Source organism: Sceloporus undulatus, chromosome 1 (genome assembly GCF_019175285.1).
Source record: "Sceloporus undulatus isolate JIND9_A2432 ecotype Alabama chromosome 1, SceUnd_v1.1, whole genome shotgun sequence".
NCBI classification, from domain to species: Eukaryota; Metazoa; Chordata; class Lepidosauria; order Squamata; family Phrynosomatidae; genus Sceloporus; species Sceloporus undulatus.
The window spans coordinates 162,993,963-163,016,903 of record NC_056522.1 but is presented as its reverse complement, the minus strand read 5'-3'; the positions used below and the strand labels follow the sequence as shown (position 1 = coordinate 163,016,903).

Here is a 22,941-nt window from a genome sequence, read left to right as displayed (position 1 = left end):
GCAAAAGGGGGGGCTGGGCTGCATAGGGCTGGGGGTGGGGGGGAGATGGAGAAAGTGATGGAGGAGGAGGAAGGAGGAAGAGGAAGAGGAGGATTGCCCAGGCTGGGGGATGTAGGGAAATGGATGCAGCAGAAGCATTTATGTGCATTTTTTTACCATTTATGTGCATTTTTGGGGGGTGACATGTCTGTGTGCTTGCTTGTGCTTTATTTCCTCTTGCTCCTGGATTATTATTATTATTATTATTAATGTGCTGCATTTCCCATTTATTCCCAATTGATTCCATTAGGTCACTCTCTCTCAGCCTCAGTGGAAGGCAATGGCAAAGTGTAAGCAGGAAGAAAGGGGTCAGTTCAGCAGAAGGGGAAGCTACAATGTTGCAAAAGACCTCACTTACAATCAGTGTTACATTTTTAAACAATTTTTTGGAGCAAAGGGAAAGCTACAAATGTTGCTTTTAAAAGCAAAAAAAAATGCATGACAATTCCATCCTTTGCCTGGGACGGGGCAGATCTGACCCAAATGCCCACAGGTTTATAAAAAAATTAACCCTGTGCCTGGCTCTTTAAAAAAAAGGGAGGAGGGGGAGGACACTTTCCGATGTCCTGCAAAACGTCACCTTGACAATCGCTTGATTGACAGCGGCCACCTCGCCGGCAGACACAGAATGCATTCGATTTCAAACAGAATGCATTCGATTTCAAATTTGTAGTGGGCACTTGCTAACGGAGCGATTCGGGGGAGGGGCATCCGGATCATCCCAGTTCCCTCCATGTCTTTTAGACCAGTATGAATGGGGCCAATGTAATTAGACTGAGCTTTGCCTACGTTTACAATGGTGGGATGAAATAGGTATTTGTTGTTCACAATGTAAATTTAGGCTATTTGAATAAATGCTTTCATTCAACATGAATTTTATTATTTCACATTTAAAATAATAAGAACCCACATTCTTCTTCAGTGTGTTCACTCTTCTCCATGTTGCACATTAAGAATGCTTTTGGGATACATTTTACCAAGGACTAAATGACAAGAAAGAAAAGCATAAAGCTTTTCCAACTTCAGGTTGCTGGTTTTGGTTCACTGGCTGACTTGAAATTAGAGTTTGCCAATTACCAAACCACAATTTGTATTGCTGTATATCATAAAGTGCTTTTACTGGAGAAATGTGTGTATTGGATTTTCTATGCCTTGCTTTGAAACAGTTCCCTCCTCCCTTTGGTTTGGACTCATTTCTCAGCAGCCACCCACTGAGCAAAAAGTGAAATTAAAAATTAAAATCCTGTATGAAATTTGTAGCAAACAGATTAGAAACCATGATGGGGGAGGGTTAAGGCTCAAGAATTAATTGTTTAGTATTTGGTTAATCCTTTGACCTTTTTGTGAATATTTCATTTCCCTCTTTCAAACTTCACTGTAAAACCTGGAAATGACTTCCTAGTTCTCGTCTGTGTTGCTGAATCCTTTACGCTTTCTCTAAGATAGCTTGCCCAGTTAGTACAGTATCTTACATTTGTTCTTGACATCTAATGCCCCTCACCCTCTTCTCTGTGTTAATATTTTGGCCCAATAAATATTTTGCCCTCTTAAAAAATACTATAGGAGAAATATATTTATTTCGCTAGTGTCAGTGAGCATGATTCTATTCCTCTCCCGCTCTCTCCACTTTGCAGCAATCACTGCTGTCAACACTTTCCCAAAGACAGCTGCTGTGTGCACATTCACCCAACAGCTGGTTTTGGGAGATGGTTGGAATCTATAATTGCTTGTCCCCTCATTCCCAAATTGTGAGGCTGCTGTGTGAATGGGCACACAGCAGCCCCACACTTTGGAAGGGAGGAGAAGCAGTGATTGTGGCTTCCAACACCTTACCAAATCTGGCTGCTTTCTGCATGCTCACACAGCAGCTGGCTTTGGGTGGCAGTTCACAGATGCAATCACTCATTCCCATCTTTCTTCCTAGAAGGTGTCATTTGGCAGTGAGGAAAACAAATCATGTGGCCATGGATCACCAAAGCACTATCGTGGAAAAACATGTGATAAGAAATGATGCCAAACTGACATGGTTCCATTCATAAACCAGTGTAGTTGTGATGGGATAGCAGGCTGGTGTGATAAAATCCTAGGAGATTTTGTGGTCTAATTTTGGCTGATCATTTTAGGGGGCTCAGCCTCCCAAGCCTAATCTTGGTGGTGTCTAGTATCCCTCACAACCTATCTCCATTCCAGGATCCATGCTTAGTGACTTATCACTTTTGTCGGGACTGCTGTGCACATAGTCTACCGTTTTCTTTTTACATCTTTCTTACATATACATTATGCAGATTATATAAAAAACAATTGTCATGTATCTGTGATAGTGTCTTTGTTGTTTAATTTTGAACTAATAATCTATGCACATATGAGTGTCTGCTCATGTGGTTTATTTAAACAGGTGCATTAGCTTAATACATCCTTAAGCATATACATTTAAGTGCAAATATATACAGCACCAATGAGAAGAACAGACTATTTGCAATGGATAATGAAGATACTCACCACCAAATGATGATTTTTTTAAAATTGATATCTTGCATATAACTTGATCTTATATATAACTTAACCAAAAAGTCAGAGATTACAAAAATTTGCACTAAGCAGCAATGACAAGAACAGGCTGTTTGCAATGGATACTGAAGATACTCTACTACAGCCAAAAAAATCTAGGCTAACATCTGTCTCCCAGAGGGCCTTTTCTACTACTGCTCCTAAACTATGGAATGACCTGCCGGAGGAGATCCGTCACATTTCCACTCTGGTAGCTTTTAAGAAAGCACTCAAGATGGATCTCTTCCGGCAGGCCTTTCCAACCTAGTTACCCTCCCCAGATATAGAGATATTTGTCCCCTCATCTGTCTATTTCCCCCCACCAATGTTTCTGCCTATTTTTTGGTTGTTCAATGTTTTTAATGTTTTTAATGTTTTAATATTATTACTGTTTAATTCTGTTTTAGTACTGGGAATGGGGGGTAGTGGTAGGTCTAGGGTTTGATTTTTTAACTCTATTGTAATTTGTTGTATTTTATTGTTGTAACCCGCCCAGATTCTTCGTGATTGGGCGGGCTAGAAATAAATCTATTATTATTATTATTATTATTATTATTATTATTATTATTATTATACTCACCACCAAATGACAAAATTTTATCTAAGCAGAAATAGGTAACAAATGTAGTCTGATCCCAAATAATATGAAAAAAAAAAAACACATGACTCAAGGAAAATAATTTTGCAGACTCAAAAATGTGGGAAAATTTTATAACTATTAAAAGTATCTGGCTTTCTGAATAAAGGTTGGTTTTTGTTTTGTTTTGTTTTGTTTTGTTTTGTTTTGCATTGCTTTATAAATCTAAGAGATAAAACATACTGGCAGAAATAGTACTAAATACCAGCTCTGGTAATAGCAGCATTCATTAGGTTGAGGTTGGTCTTCCATGAAGAAATGCCAGTGAAATATGAAGCAGGCATTATGATGACATTGCAATATATTTTAATGTGAGATGGAGAAGAAATTGGCTTCTTACCATTTGCTTTCCAAAATCTTTCTTTCCCTTCTGCACTGTTCAAATCCCATATCCTCTCCCCTCCCAGCCCATCTGCATGTTCGTTGCTGCTAGTGATGAGTGGTGTGTGCGTGTAAAAGAGAGGGAGATCACTGGCCTGTTACAGACAGGTCAAAATAAAGCTGCTTCGAGTCACTTTGAACGTATGGTATTTCAATGATGCATGCATCCTAAGAGTCCAAAAGCCACACCAAAGCCGCGCTCCAGTCCTAAGGACTGGAGTGCAGCTTTGGGGCAGCTTCCAGACTCTTAGGACTCATGTATCATTGAAATACCATACCTCCAAAGTGACTCGAAGCAGCTTTATTTTGGCCTGTCTGTAACAGGCCTATCTTACCCACCCCTCCCTCTGCTCCCATGCTACTGGCTAAAGTAAACCAGCCGTTCCTTCTATGAACAATATTTGCTTTCATCCACCTACAGAAGTGTGAAAACTACGAAGAAGCTATGTAACAGTAAAATAGCTTCAGTTTAAATGTCTGGGCAAGTAGTTATTGTTATAGTTGCATTATCTGAAAAGTCATTTTTTAGTTTTATAATTCTCAAATGTCACTTAAATAACTATATTTCTTTTAAATTAAAACACTAAATTCCTACCAAGGGTTTTAGTTATGCCTCTAATTATATCTATGGTATAAAACATGCTCTTCTCCCAAGTTCTTGCCTTATGCACATGAGATAGAACACGTAGCAGCACCTGAACTCTGCAATATTCTTCCTTCATAATTTAGTAAGACTACCCACCAAATAAGTAAATAAAAGTTACAGCAAAAGGAGTGATGTTATCATTTGTTACATTACAGTCATAATGTAATGTTCTGATATTTTCAACATAGGAAGCCCTTGCATCATAGGAAGCCCTTGACAAGTTAGGGACCAGAAGACGGTCAGAAAGTGGAATTGGTTGAACAGTGGAACCCAGGTTGTTTTCAGCTTGCAAATATATTTTGGTCCCTAAAAACATAAATAACACAGTATATATCACTTTTGAATGTGTGCAAACGAGAAATTAATACACTATATATACATACACACACACAAAAATGGGTCCCAAGCCACCCTTGTAGGCAATAGAAACTGACAAAAGAGAGGAGAAATAATGCTGAAATAATGGAACTTGCAAGTGTTGAAGGAGTGAATCATCAGAAAGCAAGGCATCAAAAGGTGGGGGGGAACTTGAATTGGAATAAAATATTTAAGTACAAATAATTAATTCCCACTTCTGGAGGAATTGGCTAAACTTCAGCAGCAGAGACCTTTATCCCAGATTGCCAAAATACAATTTTTCCTTTGTGAAATCAGCTGGAAAAGATTTGAAAGTTCCTCACCTCTGCGCTGTAGTAGTACTTTCCTGAGCTAGCTAGGAAAGTGAAAACTGCTTTCCCACTTACAAGATTTGGTGCAAATTCTTCAGTATGCATTGCTTTTCAAATATGTCATTATTCTCTTCTAGGGACCCCTATCACACTATTGAAGCAATTGACCCACAGAATTTAAATGTCTTCCAAACAGTGCGAGAGATAACAGGTAGCTCTTGACTTTGTATTTTGCATTCTTTTACTGCATGCATAAGAGAGACATGTGATATTGTGGCAGAAGAGCATGAGCAAAATTTTCCTGGTTGAAATATCATCTCAGCAATGAATTCACCAGGGTGACCTTATACAGCTTTAACCCCGCATTCCTTCAACACACACACTTAAATATAGGGCTATTGCTTTATAAAGTTTAAAAAGTTGTTGTTGCCGTGATTTTACATCATTATATAAATGTGAAATGGTAGTAATAGCAGTAGTAGTAACTCTCTCAGTTGCAAAGATCCCCCTACACTTCTAAGACTCTGGTTATTTTGAAATCTTACTATAGATGTATAGATTTATCCAAGTGTAGGGAGTTATTTGACAGTTATTTTGACAGACAAGAATATATTTCATATTACACAATCAGAGTACTTTGACACCAGCACTTTAACTGTCATTTGTAAATGATGAAATAGATAGATAGATAGAGAGAGAGAGAGTTAAGACATGATCTTCCAGTATGTATGGAAAAATGCATACTAGTTCCTTGTATCTTGGGGTTACTAAGGAGTTCATATGAAATCTATATATAGTGTAGCTGGAGGCTGATGTTCAATCAGAAGTTCCAAGAAACTGTTCTCTGCTTTTCCTACACATGCCAACATTTTATTGGGGTGAATTTGAGAGGTTATTGAATGAATCAGAGTTTGGAAAAGTACATTTTGGGGTATATCTCCTAACATGGCCAGTGGTCATGGCAGCTGGGGATTTCTGGAAATTGTAGTCCAAAAATGTTAAACAAATGAATGTTTAACCAAATAGCACACATCATATTCTTCATACTGTGATTTTCAAGGCAAACCTTATGTTAGCTCTCAAGCTGCCCAAAGCATTTTATGATCATGCCTCCAAAGTCTTCTGCTATCACATGTTCCTCTGTGAAGAAACATCATAGAATGTAGCACAAATATTCATTTTGCTGAAGATTCCTCAGTTGAACAGCTACTGCATATTTTCTGCACTAACCGCAGGGTAGCTATTCTCTAAAATCTCTGCTTTCATCCTCTTTAGGGTTCCTGAATATACAGTCATGGCCTGAAAACATGACAGATTTCAGTGTGTTTTCTAACCTGGTGACTATAGGTGGAAGAGCATTATACAGGTGGGATACACATTTGCTAATTGTGTTAGCTTTTCCTTACTTTTCAGAAATAACATTCAGAAATTATAATTTTACTAAAATTGTGTTGTGTTTGTCTATTTATTTAAAAATGTGGTCACAGAACTGGTCATTGGACCTCATGTTGGCCAGACTAGGATGTAGATTGTTCCTCTTTCCTCACACAGCTACACAAATAGAAATGCATAGATGGAAATATTGTTATTTCTTTCATGCAGTATCCTTTATCTGTTCCATTGATGGTATTATCACTAATCTCGATTGTTAAAATGTTTAACTGTCCTAGTTATATTATTTGGTTACTGATGCTGATATTTTTATTTTGGTGTCATATTTAAACCATAAGGCTGAAGGTTGTCTTTTCCTACTAACACACAAGTAATGGAATTGCTGAATCATGTAAAAAAGTGTTGGAGTGGAGAGTTAAGTCGAATGGTGAACCCAAAGCTTACTTCCCCAAGACCTTTACAAATTAAGCCCATGGTTCCACTAAAGTTCTGACCTAACTTCTAATTTGTGCAAGTCCTGGTCCTTGTGTATATACAGTTATATTACCATGATTCTACTTTAACTGCCATGGTTGCATCCTATGGAATTGGAGTTGTAGTTTGGTCAGAGGCACCAAAGGAGTTCCCTGGCTCAGGATTCTCAATGCCTCTCCTTATACCTCAAATCCCAGGATTCTATAGCATGTAGCTATAGTGGTTTAAGTGGAATCATAGCACTATAACTATGCAGTGTGACAGGGCCTCTGGATCAGTTCCTGAAAAGCAGTGAGGGGCAGGATATGGGCTAGTACATTGGCTTTGAAACCTGCCAAGACAAAACCTCTGTGTGTGAAAAGTTCTGAAATCTGGAGATTAGGAAGACTGCTTAGTTTACATGGGGTTGCTATTTCCCTTAAGGGAAAGTTTATGCAGGATATAAATGTATGTCCTGCCTTCTTCCCAATATGGGATGCAAGGCAACTTGCAAAATAAATTAAAATAAAATACAATTAAAACAATGATTATAATAAGGAAGTTAGAAAACAACCAGCTTTCCTATTAAAAACATTTATTTAAAACAGTTTAAAGGCATTTAAGACATAATAATGGGTATAAAACTCAACAAAAACGCCCCCTAGGAGACACTTTTGTAACAACTCAATAGTTGAAGACCAGTCTAAATAAAAGAAATGTCCTTGCCTACTGGCAGAAGGACAACAGAAAGTGAATCCACACAGACTAAACAATGCATCCTTAATTTTGTCCCAGCCCTGGTGGAACATATGATGTTCTTTTCATTTAAATGTGAAAAACGGTTTTTTTCAATGTTTCAAGGCTTTAAGGTGATTTTTAAAATCCTCCATTTTATTCTGCTATTTTGAGGAAGAACTGGGTTTTTAAAAATGTATTGTTTGGCCCCCAGATTAAGATTGCAGTGGAATTGAGGTGAGGTGGGTAGAGAGAGGGTGATGCCAGGCTGGTGAGTGGTCCGTTAGGTCAGGTGGTCACCAAAGATACCTGATGGTTCCTGCCACTCAAGGGTACTCTTTCTCTATATCAACATCCAGAGAAGGTGGTGTCAGTTAAAAAAAAATCTGTGTTTATATGCCAACCATAGCATACATACTGTTGCACACATTTGCAGGTTGGCATTTCACCTCCCTTGCTCTTCTGGTTTCACTTTGTACAAGCACAGAATGACAATCAGAATGACAGGGAACATGGAAAAGGGTTATTTGATTAAGCAAATGTTTGAATGTTTGCATGCATGATGGGAATTTTAAAAAAGTGCAACTGCTGTGGTCATTTGGTAGGACATAAACCAATGGGGTGAGCATGTGTACACAGTAAAAACACCCCTGCACCAATGTGGCTATGCAATGGGGTTCTGTGTGGCTTTCCAAAATGATTTCAGTTTTGATTTTAAAAAGAGTGTGTGCTAAAGGGGTCAAACTGGGCAAGGATGCTATGAAATAGTGCTAGCATGCAGCCTTCATGTAGACAGCAAATGCTATGCTATGAAATGGTGCTAGGGGATACTGCCCTCTCATAGATTCATCCAGAGAAGAGTCTTAGAGGGAGAGTTTTGAAGCCTGGAAACAACCACCAAGTAGTTTCCCTCACTTGTCTCCATCGAGCAAGTCTATGACAGTGGTGAGACCATTTACAAGATTGTACTCTAAAGCAGTATGGTTCTGCAACACTGTGACATGAAGTTTTGCACCAGATGAAAGGCAATGCTGGATGCAACCCACTGCTTTGAATCTTGTCAGTCATAATGTATACCAACTCTGTAATTTATTATTTTGTACTCCAGTTTCATAATGAGCGAAGATCTGTCAGTACTGCAGTTTATTTGTTGTTAGTCATTGGCTTTGTTGCTCTGGTATTGACTGATTTGGCGGTTTCAGAAAGAAAAAGTAAACGAATGTAATAGTGCAAAGTAGATTGTAGATTGTTCAGCGGTTTGTACTGGCATTATAGAAGATGAGTCTTGTAATAGCTAATATATTTCATTAAGAAAAGTTTGGATGTGAGAACTGATGTGCAGGAAGAGTTGCTATAGGGGGAGAAAATCACGAAACAGAAGGAGTGTGAAGTGATATATCAGCATAATATATGCCATGGCCCATGGAACAGAAGTAGTTAATCAGTCAAAAGATTCTGCCGGTGTTGTAAACAATGGACCAAACAGATTATAAATAACAACAAAACCTTGAGATTTGAATTACAATCTTGTGCTGGCTTTTATGGTATTGGTTTTCAATGAGAACAGCTGGCAAATAATTATTGTCTTTTTAAAAAGATATCAAATAAATCTGCAGAGCATTATTTTATTCCCCTCCCCATAAACTAGTCTTCAGTTTCACCAACTTTCGACTCTGGAATACTATGCAAAGTTATCTCCACTTCACACAGTCAGGAAGTTTTGCTTGATGTTCAGAAATGACTGTCTGCCAAGAAAAAAGAAAGAAAAAGAAAAATAATCACAAGCAAAGGGATAGGAAATCTCCTTGGAATTAATAATTTTATTTCTATTTTAATGTAAACAGTTTGAATGCAGTTCCGGTGGGATAAAGCCCTCATATATCAAGCAAGACTTCATTTCCTCTCCAGATAATAGTTTGTTTCAGTATTGCTTTGGGTATTTTTCCATTATTTTTTCTTCTTTTACTGAAAGCAGTGGTACTAAATTAATCTCATTTGAGAGAGAGAACTCGGAAAAAGGGTGCAACAAATCCCTGCTTCCCTCAAGAAATCTAGTTCAGATACAACAACTGCATCTATTTTTATTGTATTTTTATTGTATTTTGTAATTTTGTCTATGTTGTAATCCCACCTCAATCCGCAGGGAGAGGCGGGAAATTTAAATAAACCATATTATTATTATTACTATCATCATCACCATCATCATCATCATCATCACCATCTGAGCTACAATTCTTGAAAGAAGTAGGATTTGTTAATATTGATTTTTCCATAGTTAAAGAAAGAGGTCCTGTTCTCCTACCCCATCCTAGACACACCAGAACTTCCAAGTAGGCATTTGCACATAGCCATAACTTTTTAATGCAACATATATGTTTATATAACAACCCAGGAGGGATTAGATCCAAAGAATATTTGAAAATATTTGAAGAAATGTCAAACAACAATAACAAAAGGAATATTGGACTGAGGAGAATGTGCTGGGTTCAGGTCTTACTCTGTGCAAAGTTTGCACATGCTATTTTTGCATAGGAAACAGCATTTTCTGTGCAGGTAATACTGTTTACTGCACAGAAAATGCTGATGTGTGTGTGTGTGTGTGTGTGTGTGTGTGTGTGCATGTGCATCTGTGTGTGTGTGATATGCATAAATTTTGCACAGAATGAATCCTGAACTGGAAAGAGTCTTTGGAAACTAAACAGTTTTAGAAGACTATCTTGCAGCAGGAAGAAAATTACTAAAATTACTAATTGCTTCCATTCAGAACTAAGGCCTGTTACAGACTGCCAAAATAAAGCTGCTTCAGGTCTCTTTGGAGGTATACTGTTTAAATGATGTATGCATCCTAAGAATCCGGAAGCTGCACCAAAGCTGCACTCCAGTGCTTAGGAATGGAGTGTGGCTTTGGCGCGACCTCCGGACTCTTAGGACCCATGCATCATTTAAACAGCATACCTCCAAAGAGACCCGAAGCAGCTTTATTTTGGCAGTCTGTAACAGGCCTAAATTAGCAAAGAATTACATCCCTATAATCCACCTGGGTCAATCTTCAATTGCATACAGTTTGGGATGTAACAATGTGGATGGGGACATACATTGCACTTTACACACTCAAAGTTCAAAGCACACACTATAAAAATACATATGCAAAAATATAATAAATAATAAAATAAATCTTTTATTTCTATCCTGCTTTTTGTATGCAATAGCAATCAGTAAAAATGATCAAGTAATACTGTACAAGCAGAAAAACAACTGTAAAGGTATGATTTAAAAACCACATAAGAAAGTCAACATCCAGACCAAATATTATCAAAATAAGCTTCTTCCTGGGGACAGTGAATTATAAAGTCTGAATGCCATGACTGAAAAAGCCCCTTCACTGTATGTCTGTGGAAAGATGGCAAATCACCAAGAATGTGAACACTGCCAAGATTTTGGGAGAAACGGGTTGTCTTGGCACAGTGGGATAGTCAGGTGAGACCTCTCCAAACCCCCAAGTGAGGCACCAAGTGGGTTCTTCCTCCCATCTTGTTTTATGTATTTTCTCTTGATCTGTGAAAAGCTCTTGTCTTTATGCAAAACAAACTAAGTAGGTACACAGACAGCAGGATGGGATGATTGATCACACAGACACAAATAAAAAGGTAGGGGTCAAATTAGATTCATTTTCCACCTTTTCACTTTCAGGTTCTCAACTTCTAAGTAAATGTTGTCACTAAGCAACAAGGAAGCTTCCATAATACAGACATACACATATATGGCGATTTCCCTGTTTATGATTCTGTTTTTGTTTCTCCTTTCAGTGGCCTGTCTCTGCTTATTCTCAAGCAGCATGGAATTAGATCCCTACAGTTTCAGTCCCTGAAACATATCAGCGCTGGCAATGTCTACATCACCGACAATAGTAACTTGTGCTACTATCACACCATCAACTGGACCAGCCTCTTCAGCACTACCAACCAAAAGACTGTGATCCACAGAAATAAGAAAGCAGAAAATTGCAGTAAGTATGAATGATTGTATCATTATGCGCTCTGCAAGTGAAAGCACTGGCAAGAACTGATATTGTATTCAGGGGATTGTTCTCTTATCAGTACTATAGCTGTCAGTCACTCTTTTCCCTAGAGGGGCTATCCTGATGTGCTTATGGCTCTGCTGGGAGGGGAGCCAAGTGGTCACTCAGATCTATCCAGCTCTGCTTTATCTCCCACACTGCCATGTTAACAATGCTAACACTGCAACACTGCAAAGTCCATTCATAGGGAGGGGTGGCTAAGTGGTGTCTGGGTCCAGCACTTTCTATGCCAGGACTCCAAGTAGTGGCAAGCAATAAGAGCAATGCTGGAGGGTGTGTGGAATCAGCAAGGTAGATATGAGCCATAGCGGGTTATTCCCTAACAGATTTCTGTGTGTGCCAGGCACACAAACCACAAGGTTGCGAGTTCAAGACCAGCAAAAGGGCCCAAGCTCGACTCAGGCTTGCATCCTTCCGAGGTCGCTAAAATGAGTACCCAGACTGTTGGGGGCAAATTAGCTTATTTGCTAATTAGCTTACTTGCTGTTCACCGCTATGATCTTTGGAATAGTGGTATATAAATAAAACAAATTATTATTATTATTATTATTATTATTATTATTATTATTATTAGCACCAAGCTTGGTCTGAGCTCCTCTGGCTGCTGTTGGATTAGATGTTTGAAAGTCACAATAGGGCTGAGAGTGGAGGGATTATTCATATCTTAGCTTAATAGCATTTTGAATTTGGATGTATTCATCATTACTAGCTTTTCTTAAATTAAAGCATACATTTTCTAATGAGCTATGATAGGTGAGGATCAGTTGAGAGTTTCACAGCTTTGCAAACGGACTTGCTATGCTTATAAAATGAGGCATGGAGGGAGGAGGCAGCAATACAATGGGCTGCCAGCTTCTTCCTGACTATCTAACTGCCTTACTGTTGCCACTGAGGCTCCTGCCATGCTGCAAATATAATGCAGTTCGACACTGTTTTAACTTTCATGGCTCCATCCTAAGGAATCCTGGAATGTATAGTTTGTTGTGCCACCAGAGCTCTCTGATACAGAAGGTGAAATATCTCACAGAATGAAAACTTCCATATTCCCATAGCACTGAGCCATGGCAGTCAAAGTGGTGTCACATTACATCAGTTCTGCAGTGTAGCTGCACCCTGACTCTCTGTCTTAATGTTTTTTTCCCCTTTAACCTCTGAACTGCCTCTCTGCACCTCAGCCTCACTTGCTAAAGTAACTGTTGCCTAAGTCAAGGGACTAGGCAATATGGGTACAGACGGAAGGGAGTACTGAAATATAATTCCAAGTTTTGTGACATCTTCTGATATATTAAGGCTCCTTATCTTTGCAGTTCTTCTTGGGCTACTGGGTGACTCTTAGTTGAAGCACATTCATTGAGCCTTCAAGAGCCTTTCACTAAAGATGGAGAAATATCAGTGCTTGGAAAGTTACTTTTACAAAATATAACTCCCATCTGGGAGATTTTGGGTGTTTTAATAAAACTTTACCAAGCTCTGCGATATAGCTATTAATTATTTTTTAAATAAAAGAGCCACATGTGTTCTGTTAGCATGGTTTCTTTCAAATGGCATTTACTACAAGCCTGTATTAAAAACATCAAAGTGAAAAATGTGGCTTGATGAAGATTCATTTTTATATTATTGTCAGTGATTTCAAAGAAGCATCTGCAGTTGAAGAGCCTGGAAAAAAGAAGGGCATGAATGCAGAAAAAAGAACTGGCACAGTCATTCCTCTAATGCAATTACACTGATAATTGAATTGCATTTGCCTACAAAACTGTTTAAAACTATTAAACTCTAACTGACATGCAAACATTTCAGTTCTTACATTAAAAAAATATCCAGGACTAGTATCATTCATGGACCTGACAAATATATCTAGGCCTTAATTAACACACATGCTTGGAAACAGCATTTCTGGATGAAAGGTTCTGATCAAACCAATATATTTTCTGACATTCAGATTGTGTTGGAAGTGGGGGTTTTTTTAAGAAAAAGGGGGAAGACAGTGTTGTTGTTGTTGTTGTTGTTGTTGTTGTTGTTGTTGTTTTCTGCCTTCAAGTTGTTTCACATTGTTATGGTTGCCCTAATGTGAACCTATAATAGAATTTTCTTGGCAAGATTTATTCAGAGGGAGTTTTGCCTTTGCCTCCATCTGAGGCTGAGAGAAGATGAGCTTCCCAAAGTCACCCAATGGATATCCATGTTTAAGGGAGAATTTGAACCCTGGTCCCCAAAGTCATAGTCCATCACCGAAACCACTACATCACATTAGCTGTCAAGAAAGTCAACATAGCACAGCAAACAAATTTATAAACATCAGTATCTTAGCAATTAAAAAGTGGGGGAAAAACTATTATCAAAGCTTAGCAAAATTTGGTTTAAAACCACAACTGATCTGGGATTACAATAGATAAATGCTTAGGAATTGCTTTTAATTTTGGTTATCAGTAATTTGAAGAAGACATTAAAATAGGAGTGGGACATCTATTTATCAGGTGCTCCAAACCCCAACCTGGCTGTCCATTTGGTCCCATACGTGGGGCAGTATACCAGGAGGGTCTAGCACAGCTATTAGGTGAGTGAGAAAGGGCATCACCTCCCTTTTCTGTTTGCCCTAAATGGGCCCTTTGAGGCCATAGCACCATTACCCTCAGTAGCAGACTCTCAAGCAGTTGGATCAGACTCCAAAGGTCTTTGTGGGGTGGGGGAGCTGCCTTCAGGGTCTGGCATGGCTGCTCAGACAGCAGTAACACTGGACCCTGAATGAACCCTCCAGAGGCCGCACCACTGCCACCTTCATCAGCATTCTAGGTAACCAGATGATGGGGGGAGGGCAAGGCACTTTGCCTCCCCCACACACACACTGGGTGACACTAATCTCAGTGACACCATTGTTCCCAGTTTCAGTGCCCACAAAAAGCACAATACAGTCATCCCTTCCCTTATGCGGGGGATCCGTTGCGGACCCCCCCCCCCCCATAAGGGGAAAATGCAGATGCTCAAACCCTATTCAAATGAATGGGGCTTGTGCCTGCAGCGATGTGGCAGTGGCGCGCGGGGTGCACACCATGGGAGCGCACGCCTTTGTTTTCTTCCAGTGCATGGATCCATTCCTTCCGGTGCGGCTTCCAGCATATGCTGGAAGCCGCGTAAAACGCACCCGCGTAATTTTAGTATGTCATTTTCATTCAGTTCTACTGTAATGGAAAATGCCAGGGACAGAATCAGAAACTTTATCCATGGATACTGCATGTTCCACCACTGAAAGATGCTTCACTGTTGCCAGTGATAGCATAGGCGTGAAAAGCAGCAGACAACTGAAATGTTATATGGTAATACATTTCAAGGTAGAACAGTTGGACAGAAGTTACCAGGACCTGTGCAGAAAACATTCTCATCAAAATTGTTCTGTCAGTAACATCTCATTGTGCTTTATTTTCTACAATGAGACTTTCTGAGTAAAGAAGACAGCGAGCCCTTCCCATCCACAGGGGTTCGGTTCCCCTCTCCCAGCCCATGGGGGGGGAAAACATGGGAGCTTAAGCCCATATTAGTCAATCAGTGGCTACATTCATGTACCCGCGTCAGCATGCCCACATGCATGCAGTACCATTGGCTAGTATGGTGTGAGACAATCCCCAGGAGCTCCAATCCATGGATGGCTAGGCCACTGATTTGGCAGGCTCAGTGTGTAATATCACAAACTATTATCTCTGTTGTTGTAAGAACATTTGTTCAACAGAAGAGTTCCATCATGACTACCATTTAGTATCAATGTGGTGCCAACATGGGTGCCATTTAGTATGAATTTGGTGTCAACACTGTGGCACATCACAGAAATCTCAGAATTGTCAGGCAAGACTTAGGGCCCGAACAGACAGGCCAAAATAAAGCTGCTTCGGGTCACTTTGGGGTTATGCTGTTTAAATGATGCGTGTGTCCAAAGAGGCCAGAAGCCACACCAAAGCCACACTCCAATCCTAAGGACTGGAGCACCACTTTGGTGCAGCTTCTGGCCTCTTAAGATGTATGTGTCATTTAAACAGCATATCTCCAAAGTGACCCGAAGCAGCTTTATTTGGGCCCTTAGTCTGGGGAGACTCACTTAGTGTTAGAACACTTGGGCAAAGGCTAAAACCAGCTTTTATTACTGAGAACATTTGAAAACTTGCTTTAAAGGCACATAGAAAACTTGAGATTACTAACTGTGTCTCACCAAAAAAAATTTCAACAACTCTCCCTTGGCTTGTAAATAGTCTCTGTTTGGCTCATTTTTGTCAAATGAAAGAGATAATTCTAACCCTGGGCGAAATAAGCAGTGGGTCAGAAAACATTGCAGCTTAAATAGGAATAATAGGCTAGTGTGAAAAAGGGAAGCATTAAACAATAGCTAAGTGCTTTGTCGTGCTTCACCAGCTCTGTTTTAGAAAGCCACAGCTTCTTCATAAACACCTTTAGTCAATTAAGTTTATAAATCTTTGAGGCCTAATTGATTTTATTCCTGCTTGTTTAATTAACTGAGTAATATTGTTGTGGAACTTTCCTTTAATAAAAGGAACTGACAAGCCAAAGATTACTCAGAGGTTTATATCTTATATATAGAGTGGGATTTCTCTTTGTCTTTGTTGGGAAGAGCAGTTTAATTTCCTTGTCAAACTTTCCAAATGGCCCATTAGGAACTTTAGCTTTAGAAAACATGGCAGGACAGAGGTAGGATTTCTCCAAATAATGCAAAACTTGTTTTAAGTTATATTGTTAATTATGTTCATTGCATCTCCAAGAACCTGGGTTCATTAAACCTAATAGAAATCATTTTGATTAGTAGTATAGTTTTTCCTCTGTTGCACTGTACATTATGCGATGGTCTGAATCCAATTGCTTAGTCCTCAGCTAGGCTAAGATCACTAAGACTGCAATTGAATTTTAGGCCTTTGTTTTCCCTCCACAACCTCTTGTGAAATAGGCTAGGCTGATAGCATGAATGAACATTGAAAGGTTATCCAATGAACTTTGTTTCCTCTTTGTGTTCTGTATAACTCAATATATATGGAATTTCTGTTCCAGTGCATAGCTGGGTAGTACTTTCGTGGTTGAGCATACCATTTTGTGGGAAACTCCACCACCCACTGTGTAGAAGAGGCACAAGATCCCACATTACTGTTCAGTTTCCTATAACTTCCTTTACTTTACTACTGCATCAGCAGCTGAATCTGAAACCTTGGCTTTTTTGGCCTTGATCCCTCTAGTAATCATTCATTATCTATTCATTTTTGCTCTGTCTTTTATTCTGTGGACCTGTGGATGAGACATCTCCAAGACTCCTACCTTCCACTGCTAGATTCATGCCTGTGACCTCCATAAATTGAGTCTAGCCATCTGACTTGCTGTCTCCTCTCTGTCTACTACCCTCAATGGTTCATAGCATTATTGTCTTTCCCAATGATTGCGCCTTCTCATGAGGTTGCCAAAGTATGACAGCCTGAATTTGGTCACCTTGGTTTTTCTACAAATATTTTCAGTCTTGATCTGTTCAAGAACCCATTTGTTTGTCTTTTTGGCTGTCCATGGTATCCTAGCACTCTTCTCCAGCAACATCTCTTAGAATCATAGAATTATAGAATCGTAGAGTTGGAAGAGACCACAAAGGGCCATCGGTCCAATCCCCTGCCATGCAAGAATCACAATCAAAGCATCCCTGACAGATGCCATCCAGCCTCTGTTAAAGACCTCCCAGGAAGGAGATCCCCACCACACTTGAGGAAGTGTGTTCCACTGTCGAAAAGCTTACTGTCAGGAAGTTCTCCTAATGTTGAGGTGGAATCTCTTCTCCTGACTTGCATCCATTGTTCCGAGTCCTAGTCCTGGAGCAGCAGAAAACAACTTGCTGCCTCCTCAATATGACATCCCTTAAGTTTTAACAGAGCAATCATATCACTCCTTAACCATCTGTTCTCTAGGCAAATGAGATTATTTTCTTCTTTTTATCTGCTTTTTTTTTTCTGTCCAGTTTTTTGTCCATACATAGTAAAAGGAATACCATGGCTGGATGATTCTAACTTTAATGCTCAAATGTATATCTCTGCTCTTAAACATCGTGTTGAGTTCTTTCATCACCACCCTTCCCATTCTAGTCTTACATTGGAACAGTCTTTGGTTATTCTCTGCATCCTATTTTTGCACAAAACAAAAAGTGGCATGATTACTAGTCATCAACACTAGGCAAATATAGTTATGTAAGAAGAGAAGACACATTAGTTTCACTAAAGTAGTGTCTGGGATATTTCAGTGTACTTGAAAAATGGCCACAAACTTAACTGTGTACATCTTTTTTTTTTACTACAACTCCCCCAGTCACTCAGCCAGTATATCCATTGTAATTTTACCAAGCTAAAATTACAGCTAACTTCACATAGCTCTTAAAATGATGAATTGTGATATGCAGACGACACCATCTACTACTAGCCAAAAACATCACAGACTTTGAAAACTACTAAGGAAGATCAGGAGGAAAGTGCAAAGGCAGAATTATTGTTGAACATAAAGAAAACAAAAATAACGACCACAGAAAATTTACACAAATTCAACCTAGACAATGAAAAAATAGAAATACAAAAGAATTTTCATACCTGGGATCAAAATTGATCAGAGTGGGTACACAGTCAAGAATTATAAAAAGGTAAGAATGGGGAGGGCAGCTATGAGAGAACTAAAAAATATCCTAAAATGTAAAGACATCAACTGCGCACAAAATTTAGAATATACAAGCCATTGTAGTCCCATTCCCATGTATGGATGTGAGAGCTAATAGTTAAGAAAGCGGAAGGAAGATAATCAATTCATTTGAGATGTGGTGCTGGAAAAAGTGCTGAGGTTACCATGGACAGCCAAGAAGTCAAATAAATGAGTACTAGAGCAGATCAAACCAGACATCTCTCTAAGAAGCCAAGATGACAAAGACTGAGGCTGCATACTTTGGTCATATCATGAGGAGGGCACGATTCACTGGAAAAAAACAATAAGCTAGGAATGGTAGAGGGACGTAGAAGAGAGGAAGGGCACATGCTAGAGGGATGGACTCTATTAAGGAGGTCAGGGTATGAATTGGCAGGACCTGAGCAGAGTAGTGGAGCATAGGAATCTTGGAGATGTCTCAGCTACAGGCTTGCCATGGGTCCAGATCAACTCAATGGTTCATAACAACAACAAACAAGGCTTCAGTATATTGACAAGTTCTATACTGCCCGAAACACCTTTTCCAAAATATCAAACATCAGCTTTCTTTGCAAGACATTTGCCATAACTGAGACACATCTGGAATTTGGACACACTTAAGAATTGCCTGTTTTGCCTTTTTATCACGTGCTGACTTGATATGTCCTACAAAATCAAAGCCTTTAAATCTGACATAATATAATCTAGGATGTTCTGTGCCCCCAAAATTGTTCTTTCTACTTGCTTACTTCTGCATTGCTCTGGCCATGGAGAAGTTGTTTCACCTCATGGAACTTTGTAAAGATTTTTAAGCACCAGGCCAAACATCTCGTATGTACCTGTGCCATACAGCTAGCAAAATTGACAAAGATTTTGAGTCTATATGGATCAGGGAGGTTTGGAGCCCATTATTGTTCTTGATGGTTTGGCTTTGATGAACCAGCCTGGAAGACTGAGGCCCTATGCAATGGGCACTTTGGGCCTACTTGGGGTGGAGTTGGGGTGTAGCATCTATACAATGCATGACTTGGCTCTGCCCTGGGTGCTGTGATGCCACACACTGCACTATACGGTGCATGGCATCACAGTGCTCCTCCAACACTGCATCCACATGATGCAGTGTTGAAGAAGCACCATATAGCCGTGGCTACATGCCCTTTCCAGGCACAAAAAGGAGCACTTTTTGCAGCTCCTTTTGACACCCTGAAAAGGCAAGATTGGGGTCATGGTGTGTGGTTGCCGTGGCCCCGATTTTGCGAAAAAGGGGCAGCTGGAGGCCTCCCCTTCAGGGCTGTTCAACAGTGGAACACACTTCCTCGGAGTGTAGTGGAATCTCCCTCCTTGGAGGTCTTTAAATAGAGGCTGGATGGCCATCTATCGGGGATGTCTTTGATTTGTATTTCCTGCATGGCAGGAGGATGGCCCTTGAGGTCTCTTCCAACTGAATTATTCTATGATTCTATGCACAGTCTCAAAGTCTCTATCCAGTTGCTTAAACTAGAGGATATGTAAACAGGGAAAACATGTGGCTGTGCCACTGGATGCTTTCTTGTCTACACTGTCCTCCCTCCCTCCTTTTAGTACACCCAGTTGCTATGGACAATGGCTTGCCAGTAGATTATGGGTTTAGGAAAAACTTTTACTCTCATCCTTTGGCCTGTAATGGCAAGTTTTCACCTTCTTCATGAAAATCAGTCTTTCCCCCCTCCCCCTTCCTTACTATTGCTTACCTTCCAGTTTTGCACACTATATGTAGAGATTAAAGGTGCATTACTTTTCTCTTTGTTTGTTTCTTCTTTTGTTTCATCTCCTTGGTGGACTATTGAAGGTACTAAGCAAGATCCTTTCTAGCAGTAGCATTTCTAGTAGTAGAAGGCATGGGACACCTACTACTGTCAAGGAACCCGAGAGATTGGCTTCTTTTCAGCAGCCTAGCGCGGGCTAGCTGAGCTCAGAGTTCACAGGACCACATGTTCTTGGTGAGCCAAGTAAATAGATAAACAACCCACAGGTGGGCTGCCAGTGACTAGATTATTGTTTTATGTCATCCCAAACCAAGCCAATAAAAGGTTGGGCCATTTTTATTCATATCTTATCTTTATGTTGTTTTTCCCTTGCCTACATCAGAGCTACGGGTGCAACAAATACCAGTATTTCACTGGGACTGGATTGTATATCAAGAATTTTGTAAGGGTGAAGAAGTGAAAGAGGGGCACTTTGAAGCAGAGTAGTAGAAATTTGAATTTTCAGGCCCATGTTAACATCAGAAAGAAGGACTGCCTTAAGAGGTTAATCAAATCAGAAAAAGGTGCCCCCTTCCAATACACTGGTGTGTGTGTGTGTGTGTGTGTGTGTGTGGTGTTTTAGATAGATATCTATAATATAAATATGGTGAACAATGGAGGGTGATATGGTGAAGGGGCAGTGGGGAGTTTACATTTCATAATGAGGTTTGCCAGATCTCCTGAGCTCAGACCCTCAGCATTTAGAGATGGAAATATTGAAATTAAATGTGTGTGTCTGTGTACGAACTTACTCATGGCATGGGTTTTATTTTTTAATGAAATCTTAACTCTCTCCTTCTGTTAATCTGCATTGTAAGATTATTCTTCTCTGTTTCATAAACAAAATCTGAGTATGGAAAAATGAGCTGTTTTTTGTGGTAGCTTACAGTGGAAAGGACAGGGATGGGCCATGCAGAAAGAACTCCCCCTGCTCTCCCTGAAACCTGCCTCTTTCCATGGAAGCCTAAAACAGTTTAAAATTTCCAAACGTTTTTTCAACCAAAAGGCATTTTTAAATATATAAACAATGTGCCATTGCACAACATAGCAACAACATGAGAGACAGTGGGAAACAGGCAGGGACTTGCCTGCGCAAAGACCAATCTTTCTGGTGTGCTACCCATCATGTAACATTGGAACTGTTGGAATTTCTCCTCTCCTTTAGTGTCAAGAAAATCAACAGCAGATGGATTTTGTTCAATTTGAGAGGGGGGTATAAACTGAGACCTCCATTTCCACAGTCTTTCTTTCCCTTCTTCTGCTTGTTTCTTTGTCAGTGACCTGCTCACTGGCTGCACGACAGCAACAAGTCGAGCCAATAAAATTCAAAGAAATATTTGCTTTAAGGATGAGTTCCAGTCATGGCACAGAGTACTTGTCTGCATTCTGCATTGGATTGGTGGCAACACTTGCTATCTCCATGGGCAGTTGCTATTGCTGTTGCTGTCTTTATACTGGTGGCTTTGGAGCATGTGCTATATGATAGATGTTCTACTCTCATTCATCAATACCAGTAATAATGAAGGATATATAACATGTAATCTGTCCCTTTCAATTGAAGCCTTTATCTATAGAGGTGGATGATCCATGGTTGACACTGAATGGTCTCAGAAATAAGTCCTAAACAGGAGGAAACATGGTTCACCCAAGCCAGTCTGAATCCAGCCTGGACTTCTAGCACACACCTCTCCAGCCCATTTCCCTCGTTAATTGCAGGTTTAACATGTACCTCTGTTCTCATCCAACACATACCACACACACACTACTGAGCCTGGCAGTGTACTAAGAGGTCAGTCCTTGAAATAACATTTTAGAAGGACCAACATATGTTACGGTGGCCTTTGAGGAAATAATCTTTGCTAAGGGATATTAAGCACTTGGAAGAGACCAGAGAGAAAGACAAGGGGCGGGAAATCCTCCCACTTAATGGCTTCAAGTTGCAACTACCAGCTGAATCAGCCTAATAAGTGTACTGAAAGGCCAGGATGAGTAGATTGGAATACTAGATGTGGACGTGGGAGAGGGATTTATTGGAGTGCATGCGGTCTTAGATTATTTTTAATTTTATTCTCTTTAGTACTTCCAATGCACCACTTTCTTTCAGGTGAGGATGGTGAGTGGTGGCAAGCCCTGTCATCTCATATCTGAGCCTAGGAAGTAAATGTATGTTTACGTATGAGCAACAGATGGCACATCTAGTCAGTTTGTGTCCTTATTATATAAAGTGGTTCAGCATAAGTAGACAGTATATGACAAAAGGGACCTCGATCAATGGCTAGACATTGAGAAAAGCATTTTTGGCTGTAGTCTTTCATCATAAAGTTATTATTAACTATGCTGTTAAAATAATCACTACCTTTAGAGTCAGTTGTGATACAAAAACCTGGAAATTTTTGGATTTTGTAAACTGAGATAATATTGGAATGTTGCATCTGTTGCATTTGAATGTTGCATACATACTCCAACACTGGATTTTATCACACGGGAGATTTCTCTTAATTTCGAATGAAAAGAAACTGGGCCAGAACACATTTACGTGATTGTGCTCTCAGTGAATTTACGTGAATGTGAATTGCATTCGAACTGGCTTCCCATTGCCCGAAAATAGCATGCCATTGCCCGAATGCATGTGGTAGTCTATCACGCAATAACGTGAAAAACCCCATGATTGCCTGGACTGACTTCTCATTGCCCAATTTTGTGTGTGGTAGTCTATCACAATAGTTAACCCCATGATTGCATTGGATTGCCATTGGATTATACTTCCATTTCCCTTGTCTGATAACTCCATTGTATCTTAGATGGTATCTTATGTCACAGTGTAATTCTTGTTGTCCTAAAAATATAACACTTTATTACAAGTTTGCTGCTCACTAGAGACCTTGGGTGGG

At 39.7% G+C, this 22,941-nt stretch overlaps 1 protein-coding gene across 1 annotated transcript in view; it reads left to right on the top strand.

Moving 5' to 3' along the window:
• The window catches only part of ERBB4 (erb-b2 receptor tyrosine kinase 4), a 608,869-nt gene that overhangs the window by 380,667 nt on the left and 205,261 nt on the right, over positions 1–22,941 (top strand). Inside the window, exons 9-11 of the mRNA XM_042445446.1 lie at positions 5,056–5,129; positions 6,194–6,284; positions 11,305–11,504. Coding sequence (XP_042301380.1) covers positions 5,056–5,129; positions 6,194–6,284; positions 11,305–11,504 — 365 coding nt within the window. The remainder of the gene's footprint in view (positions 1–5,055; positions 5,130–6,193; positions 6,285–11,304; positions 11,505–22,941) is intronic.